Source organism: Gymnodraco acuticeps, unplaced genomic scaffold (genome assembly GCF_902827175.1).
Source record: "Gymnodraco acuticeps unplaced genomic scaffold, fGymAcu1.1, whole genome shotgun sequence".
Lineage (NCBI taxonomy): Eukaryota > Metazoa > Chordata > Actinopteri > Perciformes > Bathydraconidae > Gymnodraco > Gymnodraco acuticeps.
The window spans coordinates 1,728,181-1,751,365 of NW_022990358.1; the positions used below are offsets into that span (position 1 = coordinate 1,728,181).

The window sequence follows — 23,185 nt, forward strand, 5'->3', positions numbered from 1 at the left end:
ATCGACCCTTCCATTTACAGTACCCTCAATCACAAACATTTTATTTTCTCCTGGATTTGCTAGTCTTGTGACTCAGATAAAAATTGTGAGAACATCTTTTATGAAAAAACATTATCAAAGTTATACTGTAAAATAAGCTACAATGGTGGGTCATGTAGGGGTATATTCTCGATTGATATATTTGTCAAAAGTAAAATAAGGGTGGTGTTTCTGTGTTTTCCCTTTTTTGATGTATCCTGTTATGTGATTTATACTATGACAGCTCACAAACACCAGCAGGATATTACCTTTACTCCATACTGTACCAAGACAATAGAGCCTTATCCTAGAATAGAACCTAACAACACACACCCAACACTTCAAACTTGTAAAGAAAAACAATGTGGGCCTATGACAACACTGGAAACATCTGTTTTTGTATTTAAACATTAAGAGTAAATACATTTCTAGCTACAAACGTCTCTGAGATGACAATCAAACAGTCAAAAGGGCTTTAATAAAGAGAAGACACCTTTACTGAAACACTTTTATTTTGTGTACACAGTAAAAACAGAATTAACAGTCAGCGTTTCAAAACAACCTGACAATTATAATTCTTAGTGGTTATAGCATTAACTATAATTACAGAAAATAAAATCTGTTATAAAAGCATGGCAAAAAGTAGCCCAGTTAACAATCCATATGGTGCTTTCTAGGTTTTGGTTTGGTTTACCAATGCAACAAAAATCATTTATCTTATTCACCACAACACTAATACTGTGTAATACTGTACTTTTTGCAAAAATATAGTTTCATCCATTTATTCCCCCCCCTCTCATACATGTTTGATAGTACATTTGACAAAAGAAAGTATTTTCTTTTCTTTGTTGTTTTCTATTGTACATAACTGATCAAAGTATACACCACCACAAAAAGTAAAATCAAAGCTTGAATTAAACTTGTTACATCTTCTTTGCTAATCTCTGATTTATGTATTGCTTTTTTATTACAGTGCATGTAAGAGGAGACAGTATGAAGTAACTCATTTATGCCTACAATTATATAACTAACAATGAAAGCAGTAATAAAGGTTGGGCTCAACAGAGTTTAAATGTAGTAATTCTGCAGTATTTCTATACTGCATTTAATGGCACATACAATCTGTTGACCAGTGATTAAGTACAGAGTGACCCTGCCGGCAAAAAAAGACAATAAATGCAACATTTCTCAGTTTCGTGAGATTTGATGGTGTGACATGGCGTTCTTTTGACAATATATGTAAAAACTATAAAAGGGCGAAATAAATCCAGTTACAAATCTTGAAAGGCAGAACTGCATTGTTCCTTCATATATTGAACCTTCATGAGGGTTTAGTAGAAATAGCTAGACCCTGCCCTGACATGAAGTCTTTCACAAACATTATGAAGAAAATCTTGTTGGGTGTTATATTGAGCACCAACAATGCTATTAAGGCGTTCAGCAAAAGCATAATAAAACCCATTTTGAACTAATAATAAGCTGAATCATATTTTGATATGGCGGTGAGTTAATGTAAGCAGTCAAACAGGGCAATAGATACGTTAACACACACATTCAGTACATTATGAATTATTGTTTTTACAATAAAAACTTGTCATATTCAGGGATTTACATGGCTGATAAAAGTGTTGCTCATTATGGCACTAGAAGATAACTGTGAAGCTCTTACTTCATTGAGACATTTCTACATTAACATTTACAAAAAGAGAACTTCATATTTCACAAAAGCTAAAACATCCAAAATATACAGTGTTTTGTCTGATATTCCCCATTATACACTGAGAGGAATGTGAACAGTTCAACACACCTTACACTGTATATATAAAAGAACATACTCTGAGGGTTTCTCAGGTGTGGTGCTAATGATGTTCACAGATCCCCCTCAGTGCATAACTGACAATAATGAGCCATGAACATGCTTTGTAACATCTAGTTAGGATCAAATGCAAATTAACAATAGTTTCACTGAATTTATTCAAATTGAGATGATGTATTGCTTCTCAACCCTTCTTTATGATAGCATTTTTTGATAGTATCTGAGCAGAGGCCCACTGAGAGTGGCATATAATATCTATTCAAAAAGAAAAAAATCACAGTTTACAGATTTAATTACCCTGGTCCCAAATCCTCATGTGTGCCGTATTACACAGTTGTCAGTCACCTAAATCTGATATAGGCCAGTGTTCTCAACCTTTTCAAGTCACAATTATCAGGTTGGTCTTTACGTTATTTAAATGTTTTGCTCAACAACCATCTCAAAACCCAGAAAGGATCCTGCGACACCCAGGTTGAGAACCACTGATCCAGGCAAACAGAATAAGTTCAGTCATTAAAATTAAATTCATCCCACCTCTGAGGTATAAAGGGGTGTGTTTTCTTTTGTTTAGGACCACCACAAAAAGCTCTCTCTAACTCTACTTATATAAGAACTGCAGCTTTCAGCAAACTGATTCAAACTGCAAAATTTGGCTCCTGACTCACAGTGTTTGTGTGTGAATGTCAAGCTTTTTCTGGAAATACCGTGACCTGGACATTACAATTATGTACATATAGTACAATATGGTTGAGACTAAAGCATGTTCCCCTCCTCTACACCCTTTAAATATTTCCAATCATAGAGGAGATATTGACAGTTTTCTCTCTCTCCTGAAAACTCAAATCCCTATTTGTGATTCTGAGGGTTGTCCATGTACAAAACCACCTTTCCCTCTCTTCTTACTCTTGTGGTTCGCTTTTAGCCGTCAAACCGATATATGTTCCATTTTGAGGATCCTCTTTTTCCTTATCACTCACTGCAGAGTAAGAAGTGTCCTCTTCATTGGATGTCTGAAGAGGGAGATTGAGGATACAATGTGTTAAAAAGTGATCTAATCCTACTTTTTAGACCTATACCTGTATCAAAAAGGTTGTTGTACTTGAACGTTTCATCTTACATTACCACACACATTTTTAAATACTTAAATAGAGATGTATTTTTACTAAGTGATGTTATTGTGTTAAAACCAGACATTAGGTTTACTGTACAGCATCACAACACATTTTTATATAGCAAGTGATCTTACTATATGAAAAGAAAGTGAATACAAAATGCATATCGACAATTAAGACTAAACAAAGCAGCAAAATAACCAAAAAGACTTACAGCATAGAGCGGCTTGGTAAACACAGTGCGCTTTACTTCATTCTGCACGGGGACACATGAACACATGCACAGTGCAATTAGTGGGTGGTTAAGCAACTGACTGAATTACACAACAATTAACACAAATTACTTTTTGGCACACAGCAAGTAAGTGTTAAGCTTGTTAGAAGGAAATCAGGTCAGAGGTGTTGTCATACCTTCTGTTTGTGGGCTCTGTACAGGAGGATGATGAAAATTGCGAGCATGATGGCCCCCAGTCCCACGATGAGGAGCGGGAAGTTGGACACCAGAGTGACGATCAGCAGCAGCTTGTGTACTCGGGCCGCAGACGCATCATCAATCACCACAGTCTGCGAATTAAAGACAAAGCAAACATATATTATGTAGAGGAAACTAAGATGTGATTAGTGACTGGTTTAGCGTCTTGAAAATTAAATGTGTTTATTTTTTAATTGATTGATTTACAAAGTGATTCATTATTTTCTGTTTTCTTTTTTTCTTGCCTTTTATTATTTGCTAATTTTGTCGATACATGTTCTTAATTCAAAACACAAACATATTTTTTCACACAGCACAAATATAATATCCAACACATATGGCACACGTCATATAGGCCTCATATCCCAAATCAGTTGGAAAAAGGCGTGGAAACAAACAAAAACAAATAATAATAATAATAATATATGCTTTCTTTTTTATGTTTAAAATAAAGCATTCATTATTTTTAAGTTTTTCTCTATATTTGCCATGGTTGTTTAAATGTTATTGTGTATTTAAATTGTGTTTTATGTCTTTGCCCTCCAAAAAAATTATGTATAATGCTGCAAGAACTTCAAGATGATGAACTGATTAACTCATGTGTTCAAATCTAGTGTGAGCATGTCTTTACAGTTTCTTACCTCATTGATGAACATGACGGGAAAGATTGTGTCATTCAGGTTTCTAGTGTTTCTGTTGTGAACACAATAAAAAGAGTGTAAAAGAAATAATGTACAGTGCAGACAATCAGACACTGGTTCAACATCGAATAGCCATGTTTAAATGAAGATACTCACGAGAATCCAGAGATTTTGCTCAGCAGGATGTTAATCTGCGCCCTCTTGTTTGCACGTACAATCACTCCAGTGGTCTGTAAGCCAAGTTGTCATATGATTCTTTCTTTATACAATTATTGAAACTTTATTTTAATACACAACCCACTAAACCATTCTGTAGAGAATTCCACAGTTTGACGCCAATACCTATGACTTTGTTAAACGTTTGTTGGCATGTTCTCTTTCATCCACATTATTATACAATTCCTATTGCTATTATCTGTAATAATAATTTCTAGCAATAACCTTTGCTCATGTACATTTTGCCATATGTAATATTGTAAAGTGAAGCATTATATCACCAGAACAGACAACAAAATGTCTTAGGAAGACAATGTTGATGTTTAATATATTCTTCTGTACTTCTATATATATGCCACTAGGGGGGGTAGCAGTGATAAAATGATTTGCTAATACATATTTTCATAGTGGATTGAGATGTGTACTGTGAAAGAACATGAGCCACAGCATTACTGTTATAATTATACCTGCAATTAAAAAGTGCATTTGAAGCAACTGAACTGCGGCCTGGTGGCTTACCGGGTTGAGGTCTAGGTACGTTTGGTGATGCTCTCTTTTAGGAGACATTCCTTCGATGGCAGCCACGTATTTCTCCTCTCCCAGGTAAAAATGAGGAAAGGATGCGACTACTGGGGCGCCTTTGAGAGGAGAGGGGAGGGTTGGACAATAATAAGCAGAGCAAAGCAACAACTGATGATGTAAAGCCTATTTCTCTACTGAAAAATGATGAAATCAACAAAACAACAACAGTTCGCCTTTATGACAAATGTTGGGCTATATTTTTTGTGACAACGTTTTCTCATGTCCAATACAAGTTTAATAAATGTTTATTTATATGTTATATGCAAAATGTCTCCATAAGGTTCAACTCGTTATGTTGCCCATTCACAATCATTAATTAAAGTATTTTCTTTGTCAACACAGATATCATCACGTAATGGGCAACAATAGGATAACCTAACAGTGTTTCTTAAGGTTTTACTTTAAGGAGAATAACAGTCTTATCTAAAATAAATGCTAACGTTTGCAGTAAGGACATCTAAGGTCAGACCAGAAAATGCCCTCAAGCACGTAGTTTCTATAATGTACGTTTGTTGTTACAAAATAATGCATCTGTTTACGACACTGCCACATAAAAGCCAATTTATCAAAGCAGCGACATAAAACATTCTCATCTAATGTCAGATATCCTGTTGTTTGAAGATCTTATCAGAATATTGGGAACAGCACAACATTTGGAAAGAGTCCTCAAGAGAAAGTGAGGAGATATAATCTGACTTTTCATTTCACGACATGCAGTAAGTTATTTAGGGGCAATCTTCTAAAGAAAATAAACAATAGGTCTGCAAATGGATCACCTCCCCGGTTGTAGAACGAATTAAGGGCTGTATATTATATCCAGATAAAGAATCGTGTTACTCTAGCTAATTTCCTTCCTCATATAAACAGGATAAACCTCGTTCCTACAATATGACCTCTTTCACAGATAAGGAAATGTGTAGTCAAGTGAGGCGTTCTTGCGTATGTGTTGAACGGAGTCATGCTGTCTGCGTGAGGCAGTCACAGGGAGTGGGGCAGAGGTGACAGTTTTCCTGCCCCCTGCATTTGGCAACACACACTCCACAAAAACATTGGACACTCGCGGTCACCTGAGAGGCTGTTCCCGTGACTACCCACAAGGTCATTCAAGCGCAACACACACACACACACACACACACACACACACACACACACACACACACACACACACACACACACACACATATTTGTGTTGATATACTGAGGTGTGCCACACTTAATCACTGTGTTCATTCCTTAAGAGGTGACCCTAAATCTGACCTCTGCACTTTCTTATAAATCCCCCTTATCTGAGTAGAATGACATTTCTGTTGCTGGCTTTACAAGCTTTGCACCATTTTTATGTCTATTTTTTTATGTTTTCATTGTATTTTTCTTATTTCTTGTTGTGTGTTGCATTGCAGGACGAGCCTAGGAGATTAGCATTACCCAAACTACTCTGAAGCTATTGTAGCATATGACAACAAAGCCTTTCAATCTTTGAATCATGAAAAATGTGTACCATGATGTTGGAGAAAATACTGTTGTCTCCTCTTTGGGTTTGTTTTAATGCACTGATATCATGTGTGATTCTGAACTTGCAGCTGCCTCTTTATAATAATAATAATAAATTGTATTTCTATAGCGCTTTTCTTGAACCCAAAGACGCTTATTTATGATAGGAGGAGGCAGGGCATTTCACGTTGTTGATCTTTATGAGGAGACAGACATATACTTGTTGTCTCCTACATATCTAATGTACAGTATATGAGGCGTGAAGGAAGTCCAGAAGACGTCACAGATGACGCTTTTCCGACACACGCGGCTGATATTAGCGCCACCTTGATTTACGACTTTGTTGTTATCTCCTGTATTTTGGACTATAGCCTATAAGCCTGATGTTTTTTCCTACTCCGTTGAGCAACATACCCCATGTGTGTGAGTTAAACCATATCCTTTGTATGTGATTTAACTCTGCTCCTTCTTGCAAGAATAAATTAGTGCCTGATTATTGATTCTCAACCTGGTGTCGAGTGATATTTTCCTAACACATGACCTACAAATTCTTGGTTTGATTGGGCTGTGTGCCTAATATTTATGTTGACGGTTGATGTCGTACACTATGAATATCATCTTACAAAAACTATTAATTGAGCAAGCAACATCATGTCTGTTTGTCTTTGATAACAATATTAATATAGTTTTGCAATAAGAAGTATGCATGTATTGCATTAAATCTATCCGCTTTCTTGCAACATAATGTAACTTTGACACAAAAAAGAAGACATGATGTTCACTTGTGTTAGAATAACTATTTGAAACAAGTATCTGATTTAAAAGTAATAATGGAAAAACCTGGGATATTATTTATAGCAAAACACTGGCATTTGGTGTAGATCAAATGAATGATATTTCAGAAACAAAATAGAGTTTTTGTCAGTGCACACAGGCACTAGGGCAGAGCCTGTTCATATTCAAGGCCAGAATCAGGTGACAGGGCTTACCCGCCCTCAACAACTTGGCCAGTCATGATCAGATGGCAGCAGAGGTGTAGAGAGGGCTGGAGAGCTGTGTCACATGGCATGGCTCTTTAAAAGCTTATTAGTACTGGTGAGTGAAAAAGGAAAATAAAGGAAGTATCTGAGATAAGTTTTTTTTTTTAAAACTGGGCTGGGGAGAGATCAGAAAGAACAGGGCAACAGAAATAAAGATCTTAGCTTTCAAAGTTAAGGTTTGTTTTCACTAGGAAGGCCCAGGTCAAGCTCAGGGTCTTTGTGTAGGATGTACAGCTACTAAAAACACAGGAGAGAATAGGATAGTGGGCGCAGAACATAGAAATGTGAAAGGAGAGGCATGGGAAAGTGCAAAGCGTGGGTGAGAAAATATGCTGCATAAGCTGACATTTACCTTTCCGACAGGGACTGACTTTAAGGAGGCCGGTTCCCAGGCACTCCTGTGGGGTGACGCAGAAACCCTCGTTGGCGGGGTTCTCCTCTTTGCTGGCCAAAACAGAGCGTGGTGGAGTGAAGCGGTACGCCGGGATTCCTTTCACCTCCACATCTTTCTCAAACTCCATGTAGATCGACCTGCAGAGTAAAGCGACAACATGGCCGGACATGATGAAATAAAATCAGCTTTCTTATCATTCTCACTTAGGACTGTAGAAATACTGAATTAATTGTAATTTTCTTTCCTATGCTCGATATGCATAAGATAGGAATACAAAGCCAATTTTACAATGGTTACACAGGGGCTGATGGAGGGGCAAGAGTGATACAACTCTATTAAATTACCAAAAAACTACTTTCAAATATCTATTCCGTAATTATTAAATTGTTTCCAGGTATGCAAAAAAACACACTAAAACGTGCCTGTGTACGTCTGAAGTAAAATAGAAAATGCCGCTCTTCGGTTGAATGTCATTATTTTTCCTGCTTTTTCCTAGCGAATCCTGATCACTCTCAGTGAGAACAAAGGAGTCCATACAGCGTCTGCCAACTGGCCGAGAGGATGCGGCTCTTCACTACTCAGACCACCAAGAGTGCAACAACACTGTACAGCCCTTTCCCTTGACCTTTGGGAGAGAAGCTAAGTAAAAAGCTGTATGCATTTCTAGAACAGGACTGTGAAAGCCTGAGCCTTGTACTGCTGGGCATGAGAAACCTTTACAGCAAGAATAATGTCAGATAAGCTAAAATATGGTTATTTTGTATTGAAATTCCCTAAATATGTGGGGGCCAACATTTGTGCTGATTACGTGAGATTGTACTACAGGCGTAGCAATGGTAAAGAGAATGGAGGAAAGATGGGGGAATAAAGTTATTTTAAAATAACTTGTATAATTAGTTATATGTACAATAATTCAATCTTCATGTGCTGACTTTATAATAAGTTAAATGTTAGGTTATATTAGTTACCTCCAAGCTTATTTTTTCAGCACAGTTTGTTTCTTATTTGTTGGATCTGATACGAATAATAATCGTACCTCGTATCACCGAGTTTGTCACTAACATGAAATGGAAATAAAGAAAAGCAGTCCGGCGAGAGACATGCTCTTCACAATTACCACTTCAAGACAAAACAGAGCTTTATAGCGTTAATGTGGGGTTGTTCGGATTTTAGCAGATTTTGCCTCATTGATTTCTCATATAACTTCTTCTCAGTTTAGTACAATTTTATTTATTTATTTAGTTTTGGAAGCCTTTGCCATCTCCCAGCTGCAGTACTGCTTTAAACCTCAAATATTACCTATCTACCATTGGAGGCGCTGTTTCACCACAACACTGGGTGGTCTGACCTTGGTTGGTGTCTGAGTTCCATTCTACTTTTAAGTTTTTAAAACCTAAACATAGAAACTTTGTTTTTAATTTGTTTTGTTTTGTGGATACCTTTTAATGACAGAATATTTTTTAAATAAAATCATGTCTTTTAAATTAAAGATCATAACTGGGGGAAAAATGTACGTTTAGCAAAATGCAAGGTGGTATTTGAATAATGACACCTGTGTACACTTCGTCAAAATGTTGACGTTTATGGGGCTAAGCTGTCAGTTACAGGACCAGAGGTCAAGACAGATGGGAATTCCAGCTGATTTTCTATTCTTCAGATCAGTGGCAGATGTTTTTTACCAAACATAAGTTTAAGACTAAGTGGCGAGCTTCTCTTAGTAGAGCTTCAGGATGAAAACACTTAAGCCAAGCTCTCTGTGTGAAAGGTTAACACATGTGCCTTAATTGAACATTTCCTCTTATAATCAAGGTTAAAAGGCACAGGAAACAGGGAGGTAGCCTTCCCTTGAGTCACAATAGCACAGACAGCCATGATGAAGCCACCAGGCAATGAATAAGTAGGTGAAAGAGTAAACATTTAGGACAGGGGTTTTTGACACGCATCCAATCAGAGTCAAAGGGACAACCATGCCGCTAGAACAGATTATTTCCATACTCAACTAAAAGGGGAGGGGGGGGACGTCTGCAGAAACATTTTGTTTACGTCACCGTTTTCTAAATTAGAAGCTTTAGCTATTAGCAAGGGCAAGGCAGTCATCAAACAGCTAGCCTTAAGGCGTAGCAGTTGTTAAATAAATACAAATAATCCACTCATTAGTATTTGACTGTGTAAGAGGACATTTTTTAACATTCTAGGCTAAAGTCCTCCAGAAATCTGAAAGCCATTACGAGCATAAGTAGTGAACATGTCTGGCAGACATTTCCAATATAACACAACAAAATGCACAATTAATTATCGTTCCAGCTGGTCAAGAACTGAAACAATGATTTTTCTCTCGTTTTTCATTCTCAGTCCTGCAAATGTCCTTGCCCTTCGTCACTCAATCATCTTTCACTCCCATTACACTCCCGACTAACATTCCTCTTCATGAAGCCTTTTCATGAAGGGCTTCCTGGAAACTGCCATGTTAGTATTACAAAAGGATTCACAGTATAGGCAGTAAAGCATTGTTGAGAAAACAGACGTCACCTGTTGTGCTGTTTGTAAGTGATCAGGATGATATTATAATTATGGGATCCAAGGCCTGTGAACTTTATGTCCATACAAGATACGAAAGCATGTGTCCTGCTGTGATGTGAGCTGTGTGCAACATGTTCAGGCCAGGTCATGTATCAGAAATAGACATCACCCCTCCATTCGAAGAAACAACAATCATATGTGGGACACTAGGTAACAGTACGTCAAATGGGACAAAGCAAATTCCTGTTGCAGTCAGATGACTTGACTGATACATTAGAACTAATAAAAGCCTATTTTTGTTCTTGAGTCTGTTGAATGCTGCGCTCATAAAGGCATCACGTTTCATTTATCTTCTGTTTTTATCCAAAGCAACTTACAACAAGTGCAATAAGTGCCCTGAAGATTCAAACTCAGAACAGAACAATAACATGCAGTGCTTCAATAGGCCAAAGCTATTGGTGCATTAGCTTCCAATGGGCTAAACCTTTTAAATACAATACTATTAAAAACAAAAAATGTAATGGCCATGGTGCAGGCAAAACAGTCTGGGTCTTCAGTCTGCAAAAAAGATGTCTAGACTTTCTGCAGTCCTGATATCAATAGGGATACAAATGGCTTTCTTGGAGCTAGGATAGCAAACAAGTGTGTTTTTGTAGAGAGGTACCCTGTTCACCACTTGCATTTAGGGAGTAGCGAGCCAATTGACCGATGCAAAGCGCAGTGTACGTGCTGGAGTGTCGTGTTTAACCATGTCCTGAACCCATTCACAGCACTGTACCCGTGTCTTGAAGAGGATTTGGGCAATTACTGATAAGACTAACAGTCTATAGCCATGCTAGTGTGGATCTGTGATGCTGTACTTAATCTGCCACTATGCTTCTTTATAGAGGTTTATTAGATGGTTGAGAAATGTTGTCATAAACAAAGTGCTGGATAAAACGAGCAAAGTTTGAAATGCTGGTGGCACTAGAGGAAAAGTATCAGGATCAACAATGACATAAGAAATCATGCAATGGACACCATGTGAATCTGTACTACTGAAAATGATTCCTTGTGTTAGCTATTTCAGTTCTGACCAAAGCAATAAGTAGTACAGACAGACATTGCCAAACATAGAGGCATGTCCTAGCACAGCACAAAACAGATTAACATAACTATTTATGTAATATCTATTTACACTCACTCGTCAAGAGAAAATATTAAAGCAAAAGTGATTTATATATCTCAAAATTATGCCACATGAAAGCAGTAGAACAAAGAAAAGGCTCTGTGCTACTAAACTGTACCTGCAGAGGTCTGGGGTGAAGATGTAAATGCGTTCATTTTTATCCAGAAAGGGGTGGAAAGCACTTCCATCGGATCCATTGATGCTGTTGCTTTGGTTAGACGTCCAGAAGTCCAGCTGTCTGCAAATCAAAATATTGTCAGAAACATTAGTCTTTAATATATATTTTTTAAGTACAATTTTCATCTAGATCCCTCTCGTTGACCAATAATTGAATGTAATAACTAATGTTACGTGCTGGGTATGTTTCATGTCAACAGTATTATCAGTTTAATCTTAACAGTGCCAAATCCCATGAAGTGTGTTGATAAGAGTGGTTTCCCAGGAGTAAGACGCTTAATTAAAGACTACAGTACGTACTCAGGCAATGCAATGGGTTAAAAAAGGTCAACAAAAAGCCATTAATACATTCAGGGTTACAGGACGTTTTATCCTGTGCTCTGAACTGTGGGCAGCAGCCCAGACCAATAGGCAAACAGACATCCTTATTATTGGCAAATATGCAGTGCATTTGAGAAACTGTTTGAATCCAAAGGTTACCCACTGAAATGTCATTACAGTGTATGAAGACAGAGAGGCGGTGTGTGATTGTGTGAGACTGCAACAAGGCTACCTTTGGCCTTTCCATGTTTCAACGTGGCCATAATCCATGTAGTTCTGCTCCCCAGTGTGGTATACAAATTCCCCGCTGTGACTTCCATTTTTCTAAATAGACCAAAAGTTATTACATTGATTAAAAGAAAACACTCAAATGTGTTACCATGGAAAATTCTTGCTCTGTAAACTACACAATAGATTACAAAATCCAAAATGAATGAATGAATAGATATTTGAAGAGCTGTACGTGCCTTGTACATGAGGCCAAAGACCTTGTCCATAGGTTTGATGGAAGCGATGCGGGCCAGCAAGGGATCATCATAACCCCACAGCAATTCATCTACAGTGCGAGTGGTGAACAGACCACTCCCCATAGAGTTCATCCAGACGGACACCATCGATGCCTTCCAGAAACTCCCTTTCAACTCGTTCATCACAGCCTAGAGAAGGGAAGTGAGAGTGAGGTAGAGTTGAGAAGAGTTGGAAAGCAGGATGAGGCGGTCAGCATTGAGGGAACACGAAACAAAGTGCAGAATAAACCCACAAGCACTCACTTGGTTTTAAACTTTCCTCTACTTTAATTTCCACTTTTCTCTATTTGTGTAAGACCTTTAGTTCATGGCTCACCCAAGCAGGGATGTTGACAGTGGTGATGTTATCCACAGCTGGGTCGCCCACAGACTTCTCCCTCAAGAACACAAAGCTCTTGGTGTTGTATGCGGACACCTTCTCACCATTTTCCACCATGCTGACGTTGTCCTTAGTCCTGTACTCCCTGGGCAAACACAATAAAACAGATAAATATATATTTTATTATCATTATATTTCGAGAGTTGTTCCTGTCACACTTCCTTTATTCAAAATCTGTTTGCAGAAGCAAATTAAATAAAACCTAATAGAGGAAGCAGCAGATACATTTCAACAGAAATTCAAGAAGAGGTCTAATTTTCTACTTTGCAAAACCTTATTTTTTGTACTGTAGTTTTCCTGGGGCAGTCTAAATAGATACATGAACCCCAAAACTCAATAAATATAGACTGCAACACAGTCTGGTTTATATAGATTTTACACGTTTGGTATCACGCTTAAAACAAATGTAACAAACTACCAATTTAATGTTTTTTTTCTTTAACGCTTTGTTGTTGCTGTTCAGTCAACACAGAGTAAGTTAATATCTGGTGGTGGACCTATGTAAAGTCTGCAAACAGAGAACACCTCCTACACACATTCAAGGACATCAAATATTTGACAATATGTCAGAATAAGGAAGATTTATTGACACATCGGTTTCTTTCTGGCAGCATTTCTGTGTGCATTGATGTGCTCTTGCATCCTACCTGTATGTGTAGGGTCCAATCTGCTTGACCACTGGCTTGGCCCCCCTTTCAAGGAACTCGTTCACATTGGTCACATTGAAGAAAAAGTACTCCATGTAGACAGGTGGAGGAGGGGATTTCCATGACTCAAACACACGGCTTCCCTCTACCAAAACAATCTCCTGTTGAGACATAAAGGAACAATCTCAGTAAATGTAATATCAATCAATCAAAATGTGGTTATAGACCATTTGTTCATACACAAAAGGCCCTCCTATCCATTGACAGAGGAACACAAAGCTTTAAGCACAACATTTCGTACCAACAAAAATATAAAACACTTTAATTTTAAATTAAAAAAGTTGGTCTTGAGTTAGCATCCACTCTCTGTACATGTTGGCACATAAACAATCAAAGCAATGCATACAAAACATGATATACTAAATAAAAACATGCTACTGGTCTGGAGTATGTTGTTTCTGTAAGGAGGAGTGTTTTTTTATTTAAGTGGCTTTCAAATTATGATGCATTTGTTACAAGAAATGTAAAAACCTTTGCAACCAAGGTTTGAATTTAAAGTTTCTATTCATAGTAAAAAAACAACCCAGAGGATAAAAACATCCTTGGGGGGCCGCGGAGGGCAGCTGCTGTCTGAGCGTCAGACAACAGCATCGGCGGCACACATGAATGGTATTAGGGGGAGACCCTTGCACAGCCCCATTGTCAGCGGTTGCCAATGACAACGGCCTCTCGGGGAGAGCGACTGACATGTCATGTGATGGAGAGAGCTGGATGCCCGCTTGAAGCGCAGCACTGCGACCTTAATGATCTGAGCTGCATTCCTCAGGTCTGAGCCTTATGAAGTGCAGTGCAGGACATGAAAAACCTTCACTATCCTGTTTCAAAATACACAGTATGGAAGAAAAATGTCTCACAGCAGATGCCATTGCCTCTGAAAAAAATAGAATCTTTTGAGGAATTGGAAAACACACCGAAGGATAGGAAGGAGGAAAGGGTTGAGAGTGTATCTTTGGACAACACATCAAGAGGAACTCTCACTTTAGCTTAATTGTATCAAAGTTGAAGCCAGTATTTTAATGATGAAGAAAGCACACCAAACAAGTCCCATTGTTTCAGGGGAGCACTAGCCCCCTCATCCTTTGGGGTCCCCTCTACTAAAGTTTAGCCGAGTTGCCAAGGACAATAAAGCTGTCAACTTAGATCGAGGAAGGGAGCGCATTTTCTTTCTATGTCATGCTTTCATGCTTCAAACAATCAATATAGTATACCTCCCAGCATGCTTCGTGATACCGCATGAAAAACAACAACAGAGAAACCCTCTTATCTCAGTACTTACCCCAGCTACCCTTACACCACTCCCTATTTGAAAACACATGTAGCAGGTGAATACATACACATTCTGCTAGTTCTTTGAAGTAGCGGCAGGCAAATACATAGACGGGAATAATACTGGGCGCAGCGAGAGGCTGTGGTGGTGTACACGCTTTGCATGGTCTAAATGGGTTTGTCTCAGTATACCTAGCAAAGCTCTACCAGGTCAGTCAAGCCTGTTGATATGGAAACTGTTTTACATTGACCTTAACTTCCAATGGCCACCAACTGGAAATACCAAGTTGCTGTAGTGGCAGGTCGCTGGTTGGCACTGAGACAATCAGAGATGTTAAAGAGGTTCATTTTGATTGAATAACTTCCTTTATTGGTTGAACCAGTTGATGAAAAGTAGCTGCTATACTGGTAAAAGACACACTCATGGAAAGTTAGATGTGATCAGCTGACTTTTCCTCTTGTGCCATCAGCTGGTTGAAACGTTTTTTGTGAAATGTCTTGGCAGCCATTGAAATTGAATGTTGTAATGTTTGGCAAAGACATCCATGTTGCCAAGAGAGAAATCTAATGACCTTGGTAATCCAGTCTATTATAGGGCAACATTCCAGTTTAGAAGAGATTATCATAGACTAGTTGTCGAGAAATATCCCGAGGTTTAGGGCACAACATTCCTCCATTATAAAGACCAAAAAAGACATAGCCTGGCGAGCCACATATATGGAAATTGGCTCTACAGGTGAGAAATTAATAATGGCGTCCGAACATGATTTTAAGCTAATTCATTGGCAAAAAAGTTATTTCAAACTTTGATTTTAGTGAAAGTAGTGTAAAATGGATTGAAGATTTTACTTGAGTAAAAGTACAAAAGTGTGTGTAGCTCTATTGTCTGGGCTAACACCTCTTTTCCCATAATAACGGACTAAAGCTGACTTTTGGGTTCGCTGGCTAGCCTATATGTTTAGTCTAGTTTTTGTAAAATTACTAAATTCCTGATCAGACGCAACTCATTTTTCACCATCATCCCATGAGAAGGCTGTTGATCCCGCTTGACTCACATGGAAGCTGAGGGGCTGCCAACCCTTTCTCAATAAACCTCACAGTGTGAAAGAGGCTTAGCACACACAGTTAGTCTACTGCTGGGAGGGTATCTGAGGAATGGGATCTTTCACACTGGTGCAACTGGGGTAAGGGGGAACTTGATACGGCTGAAATCAATCATACTGCTGACAGGCTAGTAGATAACCATGTGGCTGCAACGCATGTGTCACACCCACACATATATTTTTACTGAGTACGATTATTTAACATGTCCACCTGTTAGTGTAGTTAACGCTCTCGAGGGGATGGAAACTACTTAGCATAATTAATGCTTATGTAATGCATCCTGTTGCTCTGTCTCTGCATGTATTAAACTATAAAAGAATGAATAAGACATAAGAACATTTGTTAACACGAGAAGCAGAACTCATCGTTCACGGTCCAGAACTGTTTAGTCTGCAAATTACTTAAAATGCTCGTTGCCTTAAACGGGAAAAAAAAGTTTTAGAAATAAGTTTGGAGAAATGGAACATCTGACTGTATGATTTGTTTACTGCCACTTTGTTCTGTCCATCTGGGCTAATAATAACTTGGCAAATAGTACACTACATGCAAACTCAAAATTATATTTATCATTGGCACAAAACCAGATCAAAACTGCTTAAATCTGGCGCAGCTTTCCACAGAAATCCCTTAAATCTCAGTACATTTTTGTCCGGATTCGACCCGAAACACTTGGGCTTTTCTGACAGGTCAATAAAAGTATCTTCATAAACCATCACTTAGCCTAAACTCTTGGAAGTGCCGCACCAGATGCCCTAAGGCCAATGACTTTAAGCAAACAGTATATTTTATCGCAGTAATTCTAAAAGTCTCAAAGTAAATACTAACAGGGATGTTCAACAGGACTTTACAGCGGTTGATGACTTTATTAATAACTCCAACAAATAGTAAGCTATTTATGTTGTTGTTGAAGGAAATGAGTTCACATGTTAACGACAATTATCGTATGATATCAAAGCATCCAACTTTCAATTGTGAACTCATCTGTGATCAAAATAAACTAAACATCATCCATGCACCACGTGAACCAATGATGATCTTCCTGATATGTTGAGATATGTTCACTTTCTGCAGCAAAATGAATTAGAAACATCTATATATTAGTACATTCAATTGTAATTGTATTTAAATGTAAATATGTTAGTAATAGGAGCAAATCCTGGCACTAGAAAGCATTGTAAATACATCCCATGACCTCTAAAGTCAAAGCCTCTCTGATAAGCCATCTGATACGTGTTATGGAGAGGCATGTTTGATATGAAAATAGGGATGAAGGTGTGTCACAAGATAATACTGAACATTACTTTCATGTGTGCACTGTTATCAGAGTAAGTGAACCTTCTGAGAATGCTTTGAACATCACTTACATCTGAAATATTGGAAATCCAGGAAATATCTGAGCCTTAACTAACAATTACTTAATGTATGGAGCACATTTCTGGTAATGTACAACAACAACAAAGCAGGAGGTCTGAAGTATGATTACTGGTGCTGAGCAAATGCTTTCACTGATGCACCCAAACTGAACTACAAAAGATGTTTGTATTAAATTCTTGATAACACGAGTGTTTGTATTTGGTCGACTGACTTCTCCACCTTTGGGATTATCGAGGAAACATCAAATAACTCTTTAAACTGCAGAATTAAGCTGAATGAGAGGAAAGTGTAATATGTATGATAATATTGATGTTCATTTTAGGTTAAATATCCATTTCCCATCAGCTTTAAACGTCACGATAAAGTCGCATCCCACGCCCTTCCTCCTACAGGCCAAACTAATGTGATGCACAACCCTGGAGGCAACTGCAACATCACATACAGTATGTTTGATAACTGGAAAACTTCACTTCAATGTCTTTGTACCCTTCTTTTCCGCTTTCCTAAGCATCTGTAAACAATCTCTACTGTACAAAAGAACTGAACACCTTTCATCATCAACCACAGATGTTCCTCGCACTGTCTGGAGCTCAAGAGATTACAACTTCTGAAAACAAAATAAAATTGGAAAATAACATCTTCACAATTTTGATGTGTAGTGTTATTTACGAACGCTGAAATAATGAGTTGATTAATTGGCTAACCGATCAACTGAAGAGAACAAAACATTTAATAATCAAAGTATTGGTCAGATTTGGTGGCATCTAGCCTTGTGGTTGCAGATTGCAACAAGCTGAATGTTCCTCAGCTCACCCTTCCTTTTACAAGACTGCAATAACAATCTGCAGGGTGCAAAACTGTGGTAACACCATGCTATCTTAAAGGATCCTTATCCTGCTAAGAGAACATCCTTATTTAAGACTACTTCAGAAGCATGGAATTCAGGCAGCAGCTGATGTTCCTACAGTTTTTTTCCGCAGCAGGTTGGGGAACTACAGTGTAGACACATGGCAGTGCAACATGGCGTAAACACAATCCTAATTTTTGGGTGATTAATTCACTAATAAACCATAGTTCTGAAACTATTTTCAATTGTTGCTGATCCTTCTAAATACTACACACTGGCCTTTTCATTTTTTTCCAAGCGTTGGTTGTATAATACAAATGTCACTTAAATTGTGATGAGCATTTCTGCCTAATTTCTGACATTTCATGGATCACATGATTCATAGAAAAAATAAGTATGCAGATTCATTGATAGTAGGAGAAATTGAGAGTGTAGTCTCTAAAATAAATGACTAATCCATTTTCAACAAACAAGGACTTATGAGGTTAATTGATTGACATCAAATAAAGTAAACTTATGAGTTAATTGAAGGAACGTAGTTGCAGCGGCTCTATTTTCAATTTTCCTTTTTAACTGATATCCTAAGATATCAACAATGACAAGAACTTCAGTTCAGCTCATGCTGTGCTTCTCATCTCTATTAATCATATTCAAACATGGATCTTAGGAATCTCTTGCAAGGAGGCATTGTAAATCAAGCCACTGTAGTGAGCAATGTGTGACTGGATGAAATCTTAATGTAATGTGGTTTACAGACTCAGCTTTTCTTTGTGACGCATTGAAAATCCAACCAATACCAAAAACAAGCCGACCCAGCCCTTGCTCCTCCACCTCAAGGAGTTCAAGTTGTTTATTAAAGCCACTCCTTCTGGGATGTAACCCATCACTCTACAATACAACACATGTAAGTCATACTAACAGACACAACTCCAATGATGAGAAACCATATCTTATAGGCTAAAACATGATAATAAAACAAAAAACAGCAGCAAAAAAACATAGCAGTGCAACATGGCGAAAACACAACAATTCAAATGTGTAGGTGATTAATTCACTAATAAAAACATAGTTAATAATATAATATTCAATTTCTGCGAATAGATCTCCTAAATACTTAACATCTCATAGGCTAATACAAGATAACAAATCAAACACAGCAGCAAAGTGTTTTGTCCTGCAAAAATGTTATTCAAAGTTTAAAGCAGATTAATAACAATGCAGTTCAATTGTTGGGCCAGTTTCTGGCATCTTAACATCCTAATGGACTGTTATAATGATAAGGAGTAAATTGCAAAACGTAGTCATGCACTTTAATCTTCTGGTGTAGCAAAAAGCAGGGATTTGTATAGCAATTTGAAAACTAGTACAATCCCAACAGTCTCACAGTGCTTTCTATCATATTCAACAGACTCTAAAGACAAACACAACAAATGCAATCATGAAACAATCACGTGCGTTAAGAGGATGAAAGTGTGTGTTTACCTTTTTGAGGCGGTTGTGCATGAAGGTGCGGAAAACTTGGCTCACTACTAAACCAATCCCGACCAACAGCAGGGTGCCGCATATCACCCCGACCGCATAAAGCGTGCAGGAGCGTCTGGTCATGTTCAGGTGCTCCCAAACACAGAGAGACTCTTGAGGATGAATGGAGACCTTAATGTCCGTTATAAAGCTGTCCTATGTTTCCCTGCAACACTCATAGAAAGTTGCTTTAAGCGCATACAACTCTGCTTTCCTCAAGACACGGGGTTGCCTCTTCTATGCAACTGAGTGTAACGGTTTGAGATGTTTGCTGTACGAGTGTACAAGTTACAGAGGAGCGAAAAAAGTCTGTTTACACTCGGTTAATAATGAAGCGGTTCACTTTAAACCCCACGAGGTGCCCTGAATCAGCCTGAAGTGGAGACCCAAAGGCGCATTCAATAGAAAAAAGTGCCGCGGGGTTTATGTAGCGCGCTGTGAAGTCTCTTCATACTCTGCACTCCCTCCCAGCCAGGGCCACGTTGATTGGTCGAGAGGGTGTGTGCCCCCCCAGAAAAGAGACTTGTTGAGATGAGTGTGCGCGTCAGTAAATGCGCCGTAAACGCGCCACTGCCTGCAGCAGCCATGGTGCCGCTTCAAGGACAAACTGTTGAATCGTGCAGAGCTAAATCTGTCACTTGGAGGGTTTACCGAAAGTCACTTATTGTGCAGTGTTTTGTTATAATAGAAAATGAAGTTCTTGTTTCGACCAATAACGTCTATATTTGACGATACACAGCGTGTGGGTTGTTTATTAACCCAGCTAAAAACAAAAACTGATGGAGATGGATGAATACCGGTTCAAAGCAGTATGTTTAGTTCAGATTAGCTAAGGCCTGAGTAAGCAATAAACATGACAGTCATATGCCCACAGGCCCGGTTCTACGGGGGTGCATTGCACCCTCAGTTGAGTCGTTATGAGGCCGCTGTGTCCTTGGGCAAGACACTTTACCCGCATTTGCTCCTGTGGGTAATGTCCGCAGTAATGACTCTTACATGTCTAATATGTGTAATGTGTACTTGTAAAGTGCTGTGAGCACCTGTAAAAGCGCTCTAATAATAAACAAATGTAATGCATTATTATTATTATTATTATTATTATTATTGTTATGCACCCTCATTTGAAAAATTAAAAGTGAAAAAAAATATTACATATATAATATAATAATAATAAGAAGAAGAAGAAGAAGAAGAAGAAGAAGAAGAAGAAAGAAGAAGAAGAAGAAGAAGAAGAAGAAGAAGAAGAAGAAGAAGAAGAAGAAGAAGAAGAAGAAGAAGAAGAAGAAAGTTGAAATAAAATAAATTGTGGTTAAATAACATTGTTTGCTGCATTTATTTGGTCAATTTAAACGGTAAGTAACGTTATTATGTCAGGCGCGTGTGACCTGTGCCGCTGTACGTTCGTCATCTGCAAGGTGCTTACACAGCAGTCAATGATGGACATCAGAAAATGGTTAAAACAACCAGCCCTTATCGCTAGCAGTAACACTGCATCGACTGCAGGTAATAACAGTTCAGATCATGGCATAAATGGCAATTTGTAATAATTGTTCCTGTCCTCCTCTAGTCCTTTTCATCTCTCAAGAAACCCAGAAATATTGAAAGCGAAAAAATATAGTTTTAATTGTTTTCTCTAACATTACCACAGGCCTCGGTTTTGGTTAGTTGCTCAATATCGAAAGAGCAATTTTCATAACTGAAAAAAAAAAGGTCAACAAAGAGGCAACATCGGTCATTCCTCTATAACAGTAACTGCATAACTGTCACAATAACGGATTCATCTGTACAGTTTTAGACTTCTGCATTTTTAAAGGAATAAAGTTGAGAGGACATGACGTATCAGACATGACGGTGCCATCAACCCTGACACACTGGGATCTGCCCACATAATCCTAAAAGTATTGTTTCTCTTTATATATACATACATATATGCAATAATGCAATGCAAAGAGGGATTTTTATATGAGAACTGAAACTTTTGGAAACACAGTATTGAGACAAGTGATGCTTCCTGTTATCTTCAACTGAGTCTCTTTTGACACTATTTTCTTCACTTGCAATTGCTTTGTGAAATATCTTTTAATCAGCTGAATGTTCCACTATTTTCACCAGTTTGTCACATACTCTGCCTGTTTGTGCTGACCAGTGAGCCAACGGTGGGGTTTAAGTTGTATTTTTGGCTTCCTGCTGCACCCAAAAGTTACGCTATAGGAGGATAGTTACCTTTACAGAAAGGTTGTGGTTTAAACTTTAGACCGTTAAACAATGATATGAAACTAACTTTGAGACTTCATACAGGGAATGCACTTTCGGAAGAAGAAAGTGGTTTCAATGTGCGAGTATTGAGAGCCTGTGTTGAAACAGCCTCGAAAATAGTCATAGGGTTGTTGGTTGTAGTGTATCTATCTACGGCATTTACTGTATATCATTCATTCTTTGTTACTTTATGTCTTTTGGTTTGTTTTTTGGTTTCTCATTCACTAAAAACTAAATTAATACAATTAGTAATTAATTATTGATTTTGTAAACATCTGCCATTATTGTTAATTATGACACCTAATATCAGTTTCTGTGCTTGTGGGAATCATAAATACACAAAAACATTGTTGTATTGCCTTTCTTACTTTTGTGGCATATAATGAATAACTGAAAAAGTAGAGACCATGTTGCAGTGGAGGTGAACTCCACACAGAGGCAATGTTTGATGTGGCCTCTATTGATCCGGGAGAAACATTTACTGAGCACACTCTCACAGCCCTGTCCCACATTCACACAGACACACACCTGAGAGCTGCTAACACACTTTGTTTAACCACTAAGCAGGGGAAAGGGGAAAGGGTCCAATTGAGGCCACCTTAAAGCATTTACTCATTCACTTTATACAGCCTTGAAGGTTACATGCCTCTGTGACTCACCATTGTTAGTGTATTACTTCCCTGTGTTACACCATGCGCTGCTCTGTCTTATCACAACAGTAGCTCAGAGGATGCAAATAACGCAGCAGGTATAAAGAGAGAATGCAAAACCTGGAAATAAATATACTGTCACTTCAAATAACAACCCTACTGTTGAAAAAAATAATAATAGTCATTTTCATCTGCTGTCCTCATTTTCATAAATAGGCTGGAGGAAATATGTCTATTGTGTCATGTTTACCTTGATAGTGTGCATTGTATAGGCTACGGTAATCCAGAAGTCCAAGAAGCATCTATCTATAAACATCAAACTCATGTTAAGTATAATAGGAAGAATAAATCAGTGGTGCACTCAGTTTCAACAGGATGCTGCTGCTTTGAACATCCATTGTTTTGAGGAAACAACTGCAGAGATCTTAGGACATATACAGGTCAACCCCAGAGGAATGACAGTCTGAAGTTGATAGACATGTGTTGCTGTTTTAAATTGCTTGATTTAAGGCGTCTGATTACAGTGAGACAACATGTTTCCCGGTCATAAACTATAAAACATAATCATTAACTTTTAAATGATGCA

General features: G+C 38.1%; 1 protein-coding gene across 2 annotated transcripts; it reads right to left on the minus strand.

Moving 5' to 3' along the window:
• Positions 1-512: 512 nt before the first annotated feature.
• LOC117551294 (lysosome membrane protein 2-like) lies at positions 513-20,170 on the minus strand. Of its 2 annotated transcripts, XM_034224114.1 has the most exons (13): positions 19,655-20,169; positions 13,522-13,682; positions 12,812-12,959; positions 12,436-12,624; positions 12,201-12,292; positions 11,589-11,708; positions 7,741-7,919; positions 4,795-4,913; positions 4,216-4,289; positions 4,060-4,111; positions 3,358-3,510; positions 3,161-3,202; positions 513-2,844 (listed from the first exon to the last, which is right to left on the minus strand). In XM_034224114.1, exons 1-13 carry the CDS (start codon positions 19,775-19,777, stop codon positions 2,734-2,736), a joined length of 1,563 nt encoding a protein of 520 aa, XP_034080005.1. In that variant the 5' UTR covers positions 19,778-20,169; the 3' UTR covers positions 513-2,733. The 2 variants fall into 2 exon arrangements, with proteins under 2 accessions (XP_034080005.1, XP_034080006.1); XM_034224115.1 differs by lacking the exon at positions 3,161-3,202 and having other exon boundaries at positions 19,655-20,170.
• Positions 20,171-23,185: the final 3,015 nt, after the last annotated feature.

Coding starts and splice junctions, on each gene's coding strand:
- LOC117551294 (XM_034224114.1), bottom strand. CDS start 19,777: ATGACCAGACGCTCCTGCACGCTTTATGCGGTCGGGGTGATATGCGGC. Junction 7,920..11,588: donor TTCACCCCAGACCTCTGCAG/GTACAGTTTAGT, acceptor TTTACTCTGCAG/GTCGATCTACATGGAGTTTG. Junction 4,112..4,215: donor AGCAAAATCTCTGGATTCTC/GTGAGTATCTTC, acceptor TGTTCACAACAG/AAACACTAGAAACCTGAATG.